Below are 20,429 nucleotides of genomic sequence, written 5' to 3'. Positions count from 1 at the left end.
AAATGAACCACATCTTCTGTATCCATTCTTTTGTTGTGGGACATCTGGTTGTTGTGAAACTAATAGAGGTTATGAACCAAAAGAGACCATTTCTTTAACTCCATTTTATATTCTTGACAAACTTTTAGTATTATTTGGAAGCAAAGGAACATTTTATGTTCCAAGAAAAGTTAATAAATAATAAATGATCCCAAAACAGCAGTAATTCACAAGTGTTTATGAAGGTAATTAATTACCTATGTAGTCATGCAACACCTGAGCCATAGCCTGGTGGGTGAAGCATTGTCCAGATAATAAAGCGTAGTACCTCACTGCTTTAGCAAACTTGCTTTCCTGGGGAAAGTTTGTTAAACAGTGTCTCACTAACTAAGGATTTGGTTAGGACACAGGGATGTGTTCCATGGGTCTCAGAGCTCAGCTGGAACTTGAGTGTATGGCTTGGGTGCAGATGGGTACCTGATTTGCCTGTTGGGTATCTAAGGGAGAAGACTTAACACATGGTAGTTAACAACCACTATGGCAGGGTTGAGTTACTCTCAGCTCGGAGTAGATGAACTTCTTACATGACACCTTGGGTCACCAAATAATATATTCCAGCCAGTAAGACAGATGAAGCCAGTCTTAAGTCAATATCATTTCTGCAGACATGTATTGACTTAAATAATAAAGGTCTGTCTAGATTGAAAACAAGCAAATGGACACCACATCATGGCAAGATTATTGAAGAACTGTGGTGTTATACCTAAGAACAGTCCTTAAGATATATAGGTACCATCGGTTAAATGTTGGCAAGGAATCACTTACCCTCTTGGAAAGTCTCATTGGTTGCAGAATGAAAGAATAAATTTGTTTGCTATGGAAAAAAAAAGATATATAGGTACCTACTCTAATTTGTATGCCTAATTTTTCCTTAAATTCTTAGAGTTGGATTGCTAAGCATAAATACACATTAATAAGCCTTTTTCTCTGTACTGACTACGTATCCGTCAGAAATACATGTGGTTGGTGGGTTGACTCTTTCCATGAGCCTTTCAGTCTGTGTTGAAGCCAACAACAACTGCATGTCTCATTGTGTTGTTTTAACATGATGGACGCTCAGCTGCTCTCTCAGAGACATGTATTTATTCTTTAAATGATCCTCGGGGTAAAATGTAGAACTTTTAGCTCGCTTCTTGTTTCTAGCCAATCAGCCCCCTTTCATTAATTTACATCTTTTTTTAGTATATACATATATTGTACGTTTGTGTGTGCACATGTATGTGTGTACACGTGCACACGCATGCCTGTGTATTTATAGATTACACTCAGGAGTTGTTCTCTCCTTCCACTGTGAAAGACTCAGCAGGAAGCTCCTTTACCCATCTTTATGTTCCTAGTTTTTCTAAATCAATGGAAATAACAATTGATAATATAATAACATTTTGACAGTTATATAGAACAGAATTTCCAAGTTAGTCTGAGTACTGGAGGTGTGGGATTTTTATTCTACCACTTTAAAACTGAATATTTCATTCTTATCTCACCTGGCAGTCTTGGTTCTACTGTCAAATTGAAGTGGGAAACAGTGTAACTATAAGCTGCATTGGTATTAAAATTCAGGTACTTTAAATAGCCTTACCTCATATTGAAAGAAGTTGTATTTTTAATGCTGTAATGAACTAGTACCATTGGGAATTTTGATATTTTCATTATTATTTTTTCCTATTAGAAATTGATTGTAATTTTTATTTATTAAAAGTTTATATTTATATATTTAAGGAAATACATAATATAAAATACTTTATTGGGGTACAAGTTTAATGCACTTAATTAATTCCTTGAGGTTTATGGATAAGTTTTTTTTTTCAGAACCAGCTTTTAGTCTAAAGATTTTTTTTTTGTTGTTTTGATTTTGTTTTATTTTTGTCTTTATTTTGTTTTTGTTGTTATTTTTCAAGACAGGGTTTCTCTCTGTAGTTCTGGCTATCCTGGAACAGCAGGCTGGCCTTGAACTCAGAGGTCCTCTGCCTCTGCCTCCTGAGTGCTGAGATTAAAGGCACGTACCCCCACCACCCAGCCTGGAGAATAATTTTTAAAAGTGGCACAACTATAAAATATCTGTAAATATTTTTAAAATTTTAATTTAAAATTAATGGATTTTCCAAATTCTGATCTACAGGACTCTGAAAGTACAGAACAAAGAATCCAGTGTCTCGTGAATTCATTGAAACATATGGTTTATGAATATATATGCAGATGCCTGTTTAAGGTAAGGATTCATAGGATATAAGCTACTCTTGAGTCCTGTCTTACAAACCAAAGTTCATAGCTGCTTATGTATTCAGAAGGTATTGAAATGGACACAATTAATCACTGACCACATACCAACATGTAGTGGAGAAGAAAAAGACAAGGAGAGGAAAGGATCCTTGTCGCTAGGCAGCTGCCTTAGCTGAGCAGTCTGATAGTTACCAAAAAGGAGGTTAACCAGGGGGAGTATTGGGTTCCTTATGTCACCTGGGTTCCTTAGCCTCAGGTTTAGTGTCATCTGGAGATGTCTTTGTTTGCTGATAGTGCCTGTTCTATGATTGTGAGGTCTTCACCATCTCTTTCCTCTATCAAATCCTAAACATGCCCTCCTCGTTCTCCTCATTTGTGAAAATTCAGTGTTTCTAAACATCACCTAGTGTCCCATGGTGTCTCAGTGACTTTTAATTTGCTATGAAGAAACACCATAACCAAGGAAACTTCAAAGAGAAAGTATTTGATTGGGGATTTACAGTTCCAGAGAGGGAGAGTAGATAACCATAAGGGTGGGGAGCATGTTAGGGTTAGGGTTAGGGTTAGGGTTTAGGGATTAGGGTTTAGGGGTTAGGGTTTAGGGGTTAGGGTTTAGGGGTTAGGGTTAGGGTTAGGGTTAGGGTTAGGGTTAGGGTTAGGCATACAGCTGGAGCAGTAGCTGACAGCTCACTTCTGATCTGCAAGCAGAAGGTAGACAGAGCTATCAGGGCATGGATGGCCCAGCCCCAATGACATACCTCCACCAACAAGGCCACACCTTCCCAAACAGTTCTAGCAACTGGGGATTCAAGTATTGAAATGTATCAGCCTATGGTGGCACGCTCATTCAAATTCCTCCAGCCGTGTTACAGAAATTGGTACCCAGTACTGGAATTACACAGCCAAGATTTACTGGCTTTTGAGTTAAAAATTACAATTTTCTGAAGATGTCTTCCTCTTAGAAAGGATCTAAAACAGTGTACAATGAGAGACTTTTGAGATTTCACCACTTTCTGAATGACAGAACTCACTTCAGACTTTTACAAGCAGTACCTTGCACTTAGCTCAAGACATAAAGAGCTCTCACAAAGTCAGTACCTGAGTCTGAGGAGTTGTTACCACAGGACAGTCATGGATACTCAGGAAGTCCAGAAAACGGTTCTGTTCATTGAGGCAGAGCAAACTCTCAAGAGACGTATGTAGCACTCTGTACTAATGTCTCCTGAACTTAGAGTTGGGCATTTCTACAGAATTCCACTTTCAGTGGGAACTGTATATTTTCCTTTCAAAGGTCTTATGACTAATTATGTTCTAAAAACTTCCCTTTTAGACTTCAGCTTTAAGTTGTTTAGGACTAGGAGTTCCGAGCTAATGACCTCAAAGCTACATTGCTTGCACTCCTATGAATACGGATGACCTGTACAGTGGTTTGTTCCGTCTACTACAGCTTGTGATCCCTGATATTTGTCTAAGTGTTACCTTCTCTTACACTAAAAAATGTATTGCATAATTAAACCATGGCTCTAGCAGCACGCCTACCTGCTGCCTGCTGCCTGCTGCCATGCTCCCCACCATGGTGGTCATTTACTTAGACCCTCTGGAACTGTAAGTGGAATCTAGATGGAACTATAACAGTATCCACTGAAGACTCATTCCCCTCCTGTTCTTCTCGAGCACTAAGCTAAGGTAGGTTCTTCTCCATAGTCTGCTTTTCTCCTTATGTCTTCATGCTTAAATGCCTAGACAGAGTCTTACCAAGCCTTCCCTCACTGTGTTTTGTCCTGTGTGCCCTATCTTTGCAGTTGGTCTCATGGTCTTTCCATGACTATAACTAGTGAGCCTCATTCATTTTCACAGCTGTGTGATCATGATGTGTCATAAGTTTGAATGATCCCTTTCCAATACACTGTAAAGCATGAGGGTTATACTTAGAAAATTTTGGCTTTGGGAATATTTGCATATAAATAATTAATATCTTGGGGCTAAACCTACATTTTAATGTAAAATTTGTTATTCTTCATATTCAAAAGTTACCTATGGCCTGGAAGAAATTTTTACACAATGTTTTTAGTGTGTCTGTGCTTTGATTCTGACAGCACAGGAAGGCACATGTGAAATTTTATATCGTGTCGTCTGTCAGGACTCAAGGTTTGGTCTGGGAGTACTTTGGGTTTTAGACTTTCAAACTTGGATATTCAGATTACGTCCTACTTGATTGACATCTCTGTTACATGACAGTAGGATTAGTACATGGTTTCGCTGTCATGTAGTGACTGTAGTGAGTAGTCTTTGTAGTGCCTTCATCCCTGTGTACAGATCTAAGTATGCGTTTTGAACTCAAAAATTTCTGCGTAGAAGTATAATTGTTTGTACAAGGGTTATATTTCCAAAATTTTGCTTAATTTTATCAGATGTTCTTGTAGAGAAGATTGCTTTCTTATATTTGAACTAAGTGAAGGCACTTTTTTTTGTGCTTATCAACCTGAGAAACATGCACACACATACATGTGCTCGCATGCACACATGCTTGCATGCACACACACTCGCATGCTGTGTGCACTCACACAGCAGACAACATGAAGTTGGGAAGGATAGATATTGCAGAGGTGAAGGGGATTGGTGGGAGGGAGTTAAAGGTGGATGAAATGAAGGTACGCATAGAAAACTTTTAAGGAAAACTTGATTGAAAATTAAAGACAGTATAAACATTCATTTTATTCAGTCCACAGATTATTAGCTTTTATTATTGCTTTCAACTTGTATCCTTTTATTTCAGCCTATAATTCTTATTTGCAATAATGCAGGCTATTTGCTGTGTTAATACCATGTCATGTATTTTCTAATGTAATTGGCAAAGGGTCACTGTTAGCAACAAGATGATTGTTTCAGTAGATTATGTGGAGGCTTGCTTCTTTGAAGCTACTTTACCCTTTAAAAATATTTTCAGGTTGTGCTAAGAAGCTTTTGATCATAGGAACGAAGTTGAGAAGCCACACTCAATACTTTAGTGTGCAGTTGGAGTCTTTCATTTCCTGCCTTGAGTAATACTTATTATTGTCATTGGCAAGTCATAAAAATTTATGTCACCATGATCTACAATTTCTGACTCATCTTTTTAATTCATAAAGCGTCTGTCTTGTAAAACTTGTTTCTGCCACTATAGAGTGTGATTTCAAGTTCTCATGGCGTCTGAGTATTGATGAGTGTTGGGAAAGTGCATCACTCATAAGCTATGAGATGGACATCTCAGAATGGAGACTGAAGCATCAGTGAGGGTAGAAGTCCTGTCATAGCCCTGTGAAAGTTCTCTGGCTTTGTAGCCATCAGCAGCATGTCCCTCATAATGCTCCACTGTCATGTTGGTGACAGTATTGTGGTCACAGTGGACTCCAGACGTAAGGTGGACTAGTATTCAGGTCACATCAAACTGAATGCAAGTTGACTTGGAATGGAAAATGACTGACTTTTAATAAACTGTACCAATTAATGAAAGCTGTCTGTCCATTTCTGCTTAGGTTACCAGCGGTGACATTTCACTTTCTGTACTTACTTCAGTACATATGAAAACTATAATTACATACGTGGTTTCCTCAAACTTATACTACATAAAAGTAATGCATGTGCTTCTAGTATTTCCTCCCCTAGTCAATCTTTTGGAGTAAAAGAAAGTGTCTTTGTTGTTTCTACTTTGATGAGAGAATGTGGGATAGAGGGTTGGAGATGAGCACAGGGTGAGGATGTGCTCTGGGGCAGGAGCACTGGGGGAAGGGCTGGGAGGAGCACTTGGCAAGCATTGTGGGGAGCAATGTGGAGGGGCATTAGGGAGGCTTTTGAGGAAGTTCTGGGAGGAGCTGGGTGAAGCATGGAAGAAAGCACTAGGGGAACACTGGGAGGAATGTAGGGAAAATTAGGGGTAGTAGCTTTTGCAGGAGTACTGGGGGAGCACTGAGAAGAGCTCTGAGAGGACCATAGGAGAGTTCTGAGGAATACTGGGGAGCATTAGAAGGAGCTCTGGGAGAAGCACTAAGGGAATTTCTGTGAGCAATACTTAGACACACTAAGAGAAGATGGAGAACAAAGGAGCACCAGTGAGAAGCACTGAAGACACCTATGGGGAGAGGACTGAGAAGAGCTCTGGAAGAAGCAGTCTGAGAATACTGGGAGGGGGAGTTCTGGGAGAAACACTGGGGAGCACTGAAGTGTGAGCTATGGGAGGAGCACTTAGGGGAGCTCTGGGAGGATAGGTCCCTAGGTTTCCTCTTTTTCATGGAATGCTGTTGTCAAAGATATCAGATGTAAAAAGAACATGACTGAGAAAGATTTTCTGTGTAGTTAGCCTACTTTCTGTGAAGTCACCTTCCTTTCTAGGAACTTTTTCATTGAGTAAAATTCAGGTGGGTACTGTTTTTAAATAAACTATTTCTAATACCTCCTAATTGTAAACTAACTGCTTGATACTCCTATATCAGAATGAGCGTATAGAAACTTTGTATTTGTATCCACTGAAGTGGATCTGAATAATTTAGGCAATTTTCTTTTATGTAGATGATTTTGGAGCTTTTCATGTTGTATACCTCTACTCTCTTTCTCACGGAATGATAAATGTGCATAGTGATATCTATTAAAATGCACTATGTAGCTACAGACCCAAAGCAGGGACTTGGGTTCTATGCTGTCTCAACTTTTCTGCCATGGAATGGGCTTTCTTCCTCAAGTGCCAGGAGCCCAGTGCTTCTCAGCAAACAGATTTAAAAGGACTGACCTCTGTAGAATAGACTCACATTTGCTAACTTGATGTTTTTACTGTTTCCAGAGAATTATAGAATTGGAAGAACAGTTTTGACGTACATTTCCTTCTCAGTGTCACTCAGTTTACCATCAGCCTACCATGATGTCAGAGTGTTATTACCTGTTAGGTGTTGTAGGTACCTACTTGTGTATATTCAGTGCCTCCACTAGGATAGTTGTATTCTGCAGAGCAGGAGGCTGAGAGATTTACAATGGACTTTTCTTTACTCAGACGTAGAGTGTGTTGAAGTTAGAATTCAATGCGTTCTACTCGATGCTTAAGATGACTTGCCAGTAGATACCTGTGAAACAGAGTACAAACATGAACTTGTTCCGTAGCACTGATAAAGATTCAAACCATGTTACATCTAATCCCTTGGGCTCCTCTAATTATTTACTGAACTATTATATGTAATTGGATGGGATGTGATGGACTGAAAACCATGAAGTGTCCTACTCACTTTTCGTTTATCTTCTTCCTTCCTTCAACCAGTCAATCATATAGGGAATCCACTGGGTTTTGTATATACTAGAATAGTTCCTAACAGAACTCAAACATACTGAGATAAATTGACATTTAACTGAAATGAAGGATTCTGATCTGATAACTAAAGTAGATGGGAGATTTTAGAAATCTAAATATTTGTTCAATTTTGGATGATAAAGTTTTGAAAAACCAAGACATTCCTTAATTTGATCCATTCATCATTCATTGATTTGGAATACTGTGCTATATGCTGTGCTCATGCTTTCTCTTCTACACACTGTGGGTTTGTTTCACTCTTGAATTGCAGTTCTTCCTTGTGACATCCTTGTTAAGTATTGTGGCAGAGAGATTCATTATTACAACTGGACAACCAGAGGAAAATCAAAGGATGTTTTCCTCTGCCATTTCCACCTTGGAAAATGATGGAAGAAGACTGTGGTTGGCCTGGCTTAGAGCATGTGTAACATCATTTCAGGGTTTCCCTAAAGTCAGAGTGGCACCATAACATGAGAACAAGAAGGGGGCTAAGCTCCTTACTCTCCTAACCATGCATTTCCAGCCAGGGTTGGAGAACACTTTTCTCAGTAGTTATTTCTGTTAGCTTACAGATCTTAGTGGGTAATCAGGCTATGGAATGGCAGAGGCTTCCTTCTGTTCTGTAGTGTGATGAGACTGCAGTGTTCTCTCTTAGTGCAAAGGAAAAAATGAGTAGATTAGTAAGTAATGCTGCAAGTTGTATGTGTATAGATAGATATAGGGATAACGTAGTGATAAAGAGAGCAAGGTTATGTGTTCATTGCCTTCTTAATACTGTGTTAATTTATGCTCTTAATCAAGAGACTATTTGAGTATGGTTTGCTCTGTGTGGATAGTACCTGAAATTACTTGTTATTACTGGTGGAAAATAAGACAATACAGAACCATATTATCCAAACTTTTGTGACAAATTAAGAAACAGCAAAGTGTAATCCTGTTCCTCTTTGCAGGCTGACCAGTTGATGTTTGCTTTGCATTTTGTTCGAGGAATGCATCCTGAATTTTTTCAAGAAAATGTAAGTAGTATTGAAGGAAGGAAATCCTGGAATATAGAGAGGTTCAATACTAGACAGGGTTTTTATTAGGGTGTAGATGACTTTAGGCTATAAGTTGTGGAAAAGTTCTCAATATTTTCTAAGTGATTCGTGTGACATGATATTTTACAGTTCTTTTCCCTGATGTATGCCCAGGATTGTGGATGACAGAAAGAAAGGAATCTAAGTAATTTACCAGGGAATTTTAGTTACTATGAATAAGGCCCACTTACTAAAGCTGCTACAAGAGTCAGCCTCCTGACTGCTGTTCTAAGCAGTACTACTGAGACAGGGAAGTGGTAACGTGGGTACGCAACTACGTTGCTATCTCTCACCACTGCTCACCTGCCAAGAGTCAACATAGAAAGGAGGAACTGGGGAGTTCATAGTTATCACAAACTCCTTGGAGCCTATTGGGTCATACTGTGTTCTTTGTCCAGCATATTTTCTTCTGGTCTGTCATATACCCACATCTAATACTTACAATATCCACTGATTAGAACTAAATTAATCCATCTCTGATGTGCTTACTCTAGAAGAAAGAATCACGTTTGTTTTTCTTGTTCATTATTGTTTGAATATCATAGAAGGGTACTTGTGTAGCAATGTTGCTAAGAGAATGCTAACTCGGCCTACTCCATATCACTCTGCTTGGTCAGATAATAATTATGTTCTAGGTTTTCATGTCAGAGAGTTAAAGAACACAGACCAGTTACAGTTCTTCCTGTATTTTTATTTTCTAATTCCACCTGCTGTATTTATTTGTTATATTTTCCTGAATTTATTAACATGATTCTAGTAATTTATTAGCTTATCTATCTTTTATACAATTTTTAAAACTGAGATCAATACATTTTCAGGCCTTACATGCCCTATTGTGCCTTCCTGGAATACCTTTCTTAATTTGACCCAACACAAACAACTTTTAACCTTGAGATGGACTTCCCTCCATGCATGTTAAGACATAGAAGTACATAAAAGAACAGTGTTTAAATGTCTAGATGAAGAGAGTGCCATACATAGTATAAATAAATTTCTGTGTCAATACAATTACCCAGGCAGGCTTCATGCATAGTGTGAGTGGTATAGATTCTGGGGAAGCTGTAGTATAAGCTGTCCTAAAGGAAACTTAAGATAATGCAATTGGCTGGTTGTGATCTCACATTGTTTATGTCCTTCATGTTTTATTCACTAGGAATGGGATACATTCACAGGTGTGGTTGTTGGAGACATGCTGCGCAAAGCTGTGAGTTAAAATCTGATTTCTCTCCTAGGGGAAAAAGTTCTGCCCTTTGGTTTTATGAAATACAATTGTGCTTACAGGAGTTTAAAGTTATTGTTGAAATTATACTTTTATTAGACTATATCCTGTGCTGACTCGTGCTTTTTTTCTATGCAATAGGTTTAATATATTTTTAGACCTTGAAAACTTATATTTTTGGAGAAAAATATTCTGCACTTTTTTTTTTCCGGAGCCAAGGACCAAACCCAGGACCTTGCGCTTGCTAGGCAAGCACTCTACCACTGAGCTAAATCCCCATCCCTGAAAAATATTAAATACTAAGAAATTAACATTGCTTTTTTTTCAAAAAAATTGTATTTTGTTTTATATGTTATAGTCTTTAGGAAAATTAATTCTTCCTTATATAACTGAAACTTAAAAATTACTTTTTAAAACTTTAAAAGTCTATTGAAACTACAGCTTTTTAAATTAATTTTGGTTTTGCCCGGTTAATACACAATATTCTTGAAACTAATGTACCACCTTTGTCATTGTAGCTCTTCCCAGGCAACACCCAAGTAGCATCCACTAGAGGAGGAAAGGCAGTTCCATTCAACAGGACTCAGTCGCTGGTGATGGCTCCCACTTCCGGAGTCTGACCCTGAGTTTATTTTAAGTGTATTTAAACATAGCACAATTGGCAAAAACTTTTCCAGTAATAATTAGCTCAATTCTATGTGTACAATAAAGCATGCATAAATTTCCCTGAGGAACAGAGTATCACTGTAAAGATCAGATTTGACTACATTGAGACTATAAAGTGCACGTGACAACTCCCATAAAGATGGGTTCCATGTATGACAAAAACAAGCTTATGATAGGGTTTTGGGGGAAAACCCAGCAAAACAGGTAGTGCAAAGGTCCCCAGGCTATACCGTAGCTTTCTGGGCAGATAACAGGCTGTGGATTCCTACCCCTGAAGGAACAACTCCATGAACTAACATTTCAGGTTTCCCTATTACCTGTGAGCACACTGAGAGCTCTGCTGCCTACAGGTCATCCTCTCAATGCATGGTGTAGTTAAGTGCAGTGCAGCTTTATGGTGGTTTCCAGTGACGTTTTAGGTTTTCTTTGTTTCATGGATAGTTAAGCACAATAAAAATGAATGTCTTATTTTATCTCAGTTGGCTTCTCTCTACTGTTACATAGAATTCTACCATGCTGTCTTATTAAATATAAAGAAGTAGTATATAGAATGTCTTGTTTTCAAACTTGTGTTAATAATAATAGTCACTGTTTATAAATTTTGAATTTTTCCAAATCAATTTTACCAATTAAAGGGTATTGTTTTTACTGAAGGACTCTCAACAGAGAATTCGTGATCAACTTCCATCTTGGATAGATCAGGAAAGGAGCTGGGCAGTTGCAACATTGAAGGTATTTTCCTTTTTTAAAAAAAAATAATTTTTTCTTTCTTGACATCAGGTTGTCTCTGGTGTTAGATGTCTTACTGTCTCTAATGGTGTAGGCCTGTGTGTCAGCACTCCTGTAGACCTGTTTTCTTTCAGCTGGATCTGGGAACAGAGTGCTCTGCTCTCAAGTGTGTAGACGCTCCTGGCTACTGGCTTTCAGCGCTCGGCACAGGCAGAAACCAAAGGGTCCTGCCCCTGATTACTCCTAGGTCCCTGTGCCCAGGGAGCACAGATGGCACTAGGCAATTTCTTCTTAGGTCAGGAATGTAGGCAGAGAGTAGTCTCCTCTGAGTTCTCAGGAGAATCTGCACTTCTGAGAGTCAAGCTCTCTCCCACACGGGATTAGAGTGCAGGAAGCTGTGTGACTGCTTCAGTTCAGTTCTGGGCACAGGCCAGACCCAGCAGGTTCCTGTAGCTGACTGCTCCTATATTCCTGTATCCAGGGGCACTATGACGTTTCCTCTTGGGCCAGGGATGTGGGAGAGGTGGGCAGAAGTGGTGAACTGTCCTGAGGTCTCAGGATTGTCCAAACTTCTGGGTGTTCAGCTCTCTCCTCATGGGATTTGGGTGCAGTGAGCTCTTGGATCAGTTCCCAAGACTACTTGGCATCATCAGAGCGCAGCTCTCCCAACAGAGCAAATACTGAATATCCAAACAAACAAGAGAAGAAAGATTTAGATATAAAGTCACATTTTATGATGGTGATAGAGGGCTTTAAGAAGGACATAAAAACTCCCTTAAAGAAATACAGGACAACACAAGTAAACAAGTAGAAGCCCTTAAAGAGGAAACGCAGAAATCCCATAAAAAATTACAGGAAAACACAACCAAGCAGGTGAAGGAATTGAACAAAACCATCCAGGATATAAAAATGAAAATTGAAACAATAAAGAAAGCACAAACAGAGACGACTCTGGAGATAGAAGATCTAGGGAAGAGATCAGGAGTCACAGATGCGAGCATCACCAACAGAATACAAGAGATAGAAGAAAGAATCTCAGGGGCAGAAGATACCATAGAAAACATTGACACAACCATCAAAGATAATGTAAAAGGCAAAAAGCTGCTGGCCCAAAACATACTGAAAACATACCGAGTTTTCTTTTTAGCACAGCTTTCATTGTGTCTTGTAAGTTTGGATATGCTGTGCCTTCATTTTCATTAAATTCTAAGAAGTCTTTAATTCTTTATTTCTTCCTTGACCATGTTATCATTGAATAGAGGGATGTTCAACCTCCGTTATAAGTGGGCTTTCTGTCATTATTGTTGTTATTGAATCCAGCCTTAGTTCTTGGTGATTTGATAGGATGCATGGGATTATTTCAGTCTTCTTGTATCTCTCGAGGCCTGTTTTGTGACAGATTATATGGTCAGTTTTGGAGAATTTACCATGAGGTGCTGAGATAAGGTACATTTTTTGTTTTATGATGAAATGTTATGTGTGTGTGTGTGTGTGTGTGTGTGTGTGTGTGTGTGTGTGTGTGTGTGTGTGTTAAACCTATTTGGTTTATAACTTCTGTTAGTTTCTCTATGTCTCTGTTCAGTTTCTGTTTCCATGATCTGTCCATTGATGAGAGTAGGGTGTTTTCTGAAATCTCCTACTATTATCATGTCAGGTACAATGATCTTTAGTAAGGTTTCTTTTATGAATGTAGGGTTCCTCTTGCATTTGGAGCATAGATATTTAGATTTGAGAGTTCAACTTGGTGGATTTTTTCTTTGATGAATATGAAGTGTCTGTCCTTATCTTTTTTGATAACATTCGGTTGAAATTCTATTTTGTTTGATTTTATAGTAGTTACTCTTGGAAACAATTGCTTCGAAAGTTGTTTTCCAGCCTTTTTCTCTGGGATAGTGTTTGTCTTTGTCTCTGAAGTGTGTTTCTTGTATGTAGCAAAATGCTGGGTCCTCTTTCTATATCCAGTCTGTTAGTCTATATGTCTTTTATTGGGGAATTTAGTCTATTGATGTTAAGAGATATTAAGCAATAGTGATTTTTTTCTGTTATTTTTGTTGTTAGATGTGGAATTATGTTTGTGTGGTTCTCTTCTTGCAACAGATTACTTTCTTGCTTTTTCTAGGGTGTAATTTCCCTCCTTGTGTTGGAGTTTTCCATCTGTTATCCTTTGTAGGGCTGGATTCGTAGAATGATATTGGGTAAATTTGGTTTTGTAGTAGAATATCTTGGTTTCTCCATCTATGGTATTTGAGAGTTTTCTTGGCCTGGCATTTGTGTTCTTTTAGGGTATGTATGACATCTTCCCAGGATCTTCTGGCTTTCATAGTCTCTGGTTAGAAGTCTGGTGTAATTCTGATTGCTCTGCCTTTATATGTTATTTGACCTTTTCCTCTTACTACTTTTAATATTCTTTCTTTGTTTTGTGCATTTGGTGTTTTGACTATTATGTGACGGGAGGTGTTTCTTTTCTGGTCCAGTCTATTTGGAGTTCTGTAGGTTCTTGTATGTTTATGGGTATCTCTTCCTTTAGGTTAGGGAAGTTTTCTTCTATAATTTTGTTGAAGGTATTTACTGGCTTCTTAAGTTGAGAATCTTCACTTTCTTCTATACCTGTTATCCTTAGGTTTGATCTTCTCATTGTGTCCTGGATTTCCTGGATGTTTTGGGTTAGGAGCTTTTTGCCTTTTATAGTATCTTTGACTGTTGTGTCAAAATTTTCTATGGTATCTTTTGCCCATGAGATTATCTCTTCTATCTCTTGTATTCTGTTTGTGACATTTGTGTCTATGTCTTCTGATCTCTGTCTTAGGCTTTCTATCTCCAGGGTTGATTCCCTTTGTGCTTTATTGTTTCTATTTCCATTTTTAATTCCTGGATGACTTTGTTCAATTCCTTGACCTGTTTGGTTGTGTTTTCCTGTAATTCTTTAAGGGATTTTTGTGTTTCTTCTTTAATGGCTTCTACTTGTTTACCTGTGTTGTTTTATACTTTTTAGGAGCTTATTTATGCCCTTCTTACAGGCCTCTATCATCATCATGAGATGTGATTTTAAATCCAAATCCAAATCTTGCTTTTCTGGTGTGTTTGGGTATCAAATATTTGCTTTGGTGGGAGAACTGGGCTCTAATGATGCCAAGTAGTCTTGGTTTCTGTTGCTTAGGTTCCTGTGCTTGCCTCTCACCATCAGGTTGTCTCTGGTGTTAGGTTGTTTGTTGTCTCTAGCAGTGGCTTGACCCTCCTGTAGGCCTGTGTGTCAGCATTCCTGTAGACCTGTTTTCTTTCAGCTGGATCTCTGAACAGAGAGGTGCTCCTGGGTTTGTGTGACCTGAAGCCTCCAGGCGAGTTGCTTACCACAGAAGAGTTGGTATTGCTTCTGCTCTTAGGTGTGTAGGCTCTGCTGATGATTGCCTTTCAGCTCTTGGCACAGGCAGAAACCCAAAGGGTCCTGCCCCTGACTGCTCCTAGGTCCCTGTGCCCAGAGGGCACAGAGGGCACTAGGCGGGTTTGTCTTGGGTCAGGAATGTGGGCAGATTTAGTTGTCTCCTCTGAACTCTCAGGATTGTCTGCAGTTTTGAGAGTCCAGGTCTTTGCCCCACAGGATTTGGGTGAAGGGAGCTATGGGACATGTTCAGTTCAGTTCTGGGCTCAGGCAGAAACTAACAGGTTCCTACAGCTGACTGCTCCTATATTTCTGTATCCAGAGGTCACTAGGCAGATTCCTCTTGGGCTAGGAATGTGAGCAAAAGTGGCAGTCTCCCCTGAGCTCTCAGGATTATCCACACTTCAGAGAGTTCAGCTCTCTCCGATCCTCCTGCTTCTGACACCCAGACCTAGGAAGTACAGACACAATTATGTAAGTTCTCAGGTTCTGAGGTCATGCTTGTAGATCAGGTACTTTGGCCAATGAGCCATATCCATCCCCCATTAGAAATATTTCTTGGTGCTGGGAGATGGCTTAATGGCTAAGGGTACTGACTACTGTTCCACTCTTCCGAGGACCAGTGCTCTAATCCCAGCACTGACATGGCAGCCCACAGCTGTCTGTAACTCCAAGATCTGACACTCTAACATAGATATCCATACAGGCAAAACACCAGTGAACGTAAAATAAAGGTAAATAAATAAAAAAATTTAAGTGTTTCTGTTCTGTTTTGAGGGCTATTTTATTTTGTGTGGTTTAGTTCTGTTGACATTTGGTATGTACAACTTACTTATATTGGAGTTGATATTTCTGCAGTAAGAACATAAAATCTATTTGTTTAAAATGCTAAAGAATTACTGTGATAGTTCCCTCCTCTAAATTATTTTTTATTTGCCCAGCCCAAAGTGTTGTTTATAGAGATGAAAAACAAATGTACTTCAAAAGTTTGTTCCCCCATGCCCTTTTCTTGCCTTTCTTATAACTATGGAGAACTACAGTAGACACAGAAAAAACCGTGTAGTTGACCAGCAAGAATTGGTGGTTCTGTCAGCGCCATTTTGCTGAAGTTGACTGTGGTGATCTAACCATATGGTTGGACACTATTGGGAGGCAGCTGCTGTGGTCACACTGGTTTAACGGTGACGCCGCTGAGAGCGTGTGGGCAAGACTCAGTGTCTGTGCTCACACTCTGTAGTGTTCATCACCTCGGTAGATGCCCTTTCTCCTGTAATGTTTTTGTTGGTAAAGTGAGTGGGTTTCTCTTCATATTTGTCATTGTCTTCTTGACTATTCTCTTCATGTTTGTTATAGGCCATTAGAGTGGCCAATGCCCAGAGTTGACCTTTTTTTTTCTTTTTGAATGAACCCACTAACCCTTTCCCTATGCCTGTTTATGAACCTCACTGTGAGTCTTATTTTACCAAGAACTCAGTGTTCTGTTGTTGCTTAGAATTCTCCCATCTTCTGCATCGAATGCTCCATGATATCCTCTGCCATCTCACCTTGACCTGGTTGAGAGAGTCCTATTGAGTTTAGGCCACCACAGAGTGTTGACTGATGATAATGGGACAGTTAGGCACTGCATCATGCAGGGCTGTTGGTACTGATGGAACTTACACGCTAGCTGTTACTGAAGGTAATAGACACTATCAGATAGTATATCCCAAGTCGTACATTTATTAAAACTGGTTAAGTTAAATGGGAATTGTTAAATTTCGTTTCTTGTTTTAGTTAGGTTACATAACAAAATATGACTAGTGCAAAGGATTATTTACATATGAGTATAAATGGTAAATACTGTATCCTAACATTCTGGATACATGATTTTATGTATAAAGTTTCTACACTACAACAGGTCTGTTATTGTTTTAGAAAGCATCCCTTTATACTGATTTACACTTCATATTACTGTTCACATTCATATCATAGTGATAACACTGGCCATATTGTTCATCATGGAAAAAGTTGGGGAATAGGAAACATTGAGCTAGGGTGAATGGATGTATTTGGGTAAATTTCTGAGAGGTGATATTGTTTAAGGCAAAAACTAAGTGAGTTTGCTGGATATTAAGTCTCTAAGAGCTAATTGCAGCTAGAGAAGTAAAGAATTCTGGTTGAATTTGCTTTGCATGATTCTTGGTGAAGGTGATCATAGGTGAGGAGGAGGAACTAGATGAGAGACTAAGGGTAGGGATGCTTGCTAAGCTCTTATATAGGAGTCTTGATAAAACTTCTGGAGAAAGTCTTGGGGCCTAAGGCTGAAACTGAAACCAACTGAGAGGTCCTCAGTATCACCATAGCAAAGTATGGTTAGGAAGAGCATCCTTATTGCTAGAGATAGTCTTAGAGTTTAACATGTGCTCAGTTGTGCTGTCCCTAGGACTTGCCCCTGGTTTACTGACCTTGGAAGATGAGATACAGCGTCACAGACTAGGAGACAAGTAATAAGTCTCTATAGTGTCAGTTTTCTGTTCTCTTGGAGTCCTTGTCACATGGTTGCAGCTCCTAACATGTGGTCATTCCTATTTTAGATCTCTCTCCCTGGTCTCTACCAGACTCTCTGCTTTGAAGATGGGACACTTTGGCGTACTTACTACCATCACTCGATGTGTGAACAGGAGTTTCCATCAATTCTCGCAAAGAAAGTTTCCTTATTTCAGCAGGTAAAATTTAATGTCATCCAAGTGCAGGACAAAGTCATGGTGTGAACTTGACTTTGAGATGCTTGCCCTTGAGATGCTGTTTAAGTAAAGCTTTGCTTTCAGTACACTGTGTAACTTGCATTTACAAGCCCAAGGAAGGGCTTTCTGCTTTGGTCACCTTATCCAGAGCCCTGGCAACATTTCTGTGTGGGTATTACCCTGTGCCTCTAGTCCAAGTAGGATCCTTCAATAGGAAAAGCAGTTTTGTTTTTTTAATCTTTATTAACTTGAGTATTTCTTATTTACATTTCGATTGTTATTCCCCTTCCTGGTTTCTGGGCCAACATCCCCCTAACCCCTGCCCCTCCCCTTCTCTATGGGTGTTCCCCTCCCCATCCTCCCCCCATTACCACCCTCCCCCCACCAGTCTAGTTCACTGGGGGTTCAGTCTTGGCAGGACCCAGGGCTTCCCCTTCCACTGGTGCTCTTACTAGGCTATTCATTGCTACCTATGAGGTCAGAGTCCAGGGTCAGTCCATGTATAGTCTTTAGGTAGTGGGAAAAGCGGTCTTTTTAGAAGGAACTAAACTATAAATAGTATAGATTCTTCATTCACTTATTTTATCTAGGAGAGAATTTAGTGTGAAGGAAAGGGAATCTTAAGAATTCCATTTTAAAAGAGGTGGTGAGATCTCTTGGTGGGTACCTTTAACTTGAGCTGGGAAAATGACTCTGGCAACTGGTGCCCTGGGAAATAGCCCTCTTTTTCAAGCCGCCCATTAGAGAAGCTAATTCACTCTGGTTTTTTCTTCTTGTTGTTGTTGTTGTTGTTGTTGTTGTTGTTTGGTTTTTTTGTGGGGGGGGGAAGGGGAGTTGTGCAATGAATGGTATCTCAGCAGATGTGTTTAAATGAAACAACAACCCATCTGAAAATGAACATTTACACATCAAAGCAATATTATAGATACACAAGACTCAGCAGAAAATAGAATGCTTTAAGGGTAGTCTTGGCTCATATCTACTGTAACAGTTTCAAGCATGGTAAATACTATGCAACAGTGTTACTAGTGTATTTCTGTAAATATCCATTGGTAGTCATTGACTATTGTTCAATTAATGCTGCTGAGAAACAAATATTTATAAAGCTCTCCATTTTGTTTTAGGTTCTTGTAGTTCAGGCTCTGCGGCCAGACAGACTGCAGAGTGCCATGGCTCTGTTTGCCTGCAAGGCTCTGGGTAAATACAACCCTTTTCAAAGTCTAACCTTTGGCCTAACGACTTCATTTGAACTTACATTTTATTTTATGCTGACCTTGGGAGAAATGCTGTAGGGTCTTTCATTATTTGTATGTATTATTCATGTGACTTATAATCTCCACTTAGTTAGAATATACTTCTCCCTTCTGGACATAATTATACTCATATGTATTAAATTTAACATAATTGACATACTGAGGTAAAAATGCTGAGCTTTTAAAAATTATTTTCCTGTAGAAGTATTTTTTCATTTTGTTATAAGGGTTACAAAGAATACATTCAAATATTAATGGCAAATTTGTACTTATAGATACTACATCAGGCTCAAATGGAAAAATTTTACAACTATAATAAAATATTTATACACAGTATAGCCTTCAGCCATATAGTCTTTAAAATTAGTAATTTTGAAAGCTTATCAAAAACAGAATATTATCAATTTCCTTGCTTTTCAGATTGTAGGTTTCTTTCAGCTTTTCAGAGAGTATTGTCCAAAAATTTTTTAAAAATCATGAAATAATTTCTTTTCTGTGGGAACGTTTAGTAAAAACTGCTAAGTATGAACACAGCTGGGTGTCATGGTGCACACATGGAATCCTTGCCCTTGGAGCTGGGATTCTAGGCTCCTGTTACTAAGTGCTTGTCTGTCAGTTTTTCTGAATGCCTAATAGCACAAGTTTTGTTTCATTGAAACATCATATTTTTCTATCCAAGCATCTACTCAACTGCTCAGATTAAAAATTTCTAAACTTATTTCTCTCACTGTATCTCCCTTAGAGTTTACCTACAGATGTTTTAAGTTCTAACTCCAGAACTTATTCTGAGTTTATTTACTTTACAACTACAACTTAAGTAAATTGTCACCCCAGTCTGTCACCTTGACTGTTCCATAGTATTTCAGAGTCCAGTTGTCTTGTCCCTCACCACCTGTCCCTTTTTTAAAGTCACTGTGGTATGAGTGAGGTGGCAGCCCTTTCTGTCCTCTTCACAGCTTCAGTTGTCCCCACAGCAGCTAGAGTGTCCTGGACATATTAAACCATAGAAGTTTTGTTGTGCAAACCTCTGCCGTCATCTCTCTTCCCAAGCATCCCTAATTCATCATGTGATCCTTTCTGCCCTTCCTTCAGATATCATGACCTCTCACTCACTTTGTTTTCTAACACTCGATATGCATCTTTGTGCATGAGTACGACTCTGTCCATCCTTGTGCACAAGTGAGACTTTGGTATCCCTGGACTTTTGCAGCCACTGTTCTAGCCAATCACAACCCCAGCCCCTTTATTGCTTTGTTTGATTGTTCCTTGAAGATTTCTCTCATTATTTTGGAAATATAATCTCACCATCTTGTCTTTTTTTTATTGTATCTTTTCTTTATTTCCATTTTAAATGTTATCTCCTTTCCCAGTTTCCCTTCCAGCAACCCCCTATCCCATCTCCCTCTCCCCCTGCTTCTGTGAGGGTACTCCCCCTCACACCCACCCACTCCTTTCTGCCTCCCAGGCCTGGCATTCCCCTACACTGGGGCATCAAGCCTTCACAAAACCAAGGGCTTCTCCTCCCACTGATGCCTGACAAGGCCATCTTCTACCACATATGTGGCTGAATGTCTTGTCTTTCTTTAGCATACTCTTTCCTCCAAAACAGTGTTAACACCTGGCATTTTGTCACTTGCTTATTAATTGCTCATTCTTCCAGCTACAACATATGCCCCAGAAAGCACAAGATTGTTTAACTAATTTTAAATTGTTACTAACTACACGATTTTGAGGGCAAATAAAAAATTTTTACTTGTGGTAATATACTAAGAAATATATTTGTTTAGAATGAGGAAGAAGCTGAGTTGAGACAGAGC

At 39.1% G+C, this 20,429-nt stretch overlaps 1 protein-coding gene across 5 annotated transcripts in view; it reads left to right on the top strand.

Annotated features, from left to right (window-relative positions):
- Window positions 1-20,429, top strand: part of Dync2h1 (dynein cytoplasmic 2 heavy chain 1) — a 221,001-nt gene that overhangs the window by 129,827 nt on the left and 70,745 nt on the right. For all 5 annotated transcript variants that reach the window (XR_015626948.1, NM_023024.2, XM_087563631.1 and 2 more), the window contains 6 exon segments: window positions 2,159-2,248; window positions 8,521-8,586; window positions 9,800-9,850; window positions 11,186-11,263; window positions 17,210-17,341; window positions 18,484-18,556. Coding sequence is in view for 4 of the 5 variants with exons in the window: in NM_023024.2 (NP_075413.2) it covers window positions 2,159-2,248; window positions 8,521-8,586; window positions 9,800-9,850; window positions 11,186-11,263; window positions 17,210-17,341; window positions 18,484-18,556 (490 nt within the window). In the remaining variant the exon portion in view is untranslated.

Source organism: Rattus norvegicus, chromosome 8, assembly GCF_021556685.1.
Source record: "Rattus norvegicus strain SHRSP/BbbUtx chromosome 8, alternate assembly SHRSP_T2T, whole genome shotgun sequence".
Classification (NCBI taxonomy): domain Eukaryota; kingdom Metazoa; phylum Chordata; class Mammalia; order Rodentia; family Muridae; genus Rattus; species Rattus norvegicus.
This window is presented reverse-complemented; position numbering and strand designations above follow the sequence as displayed.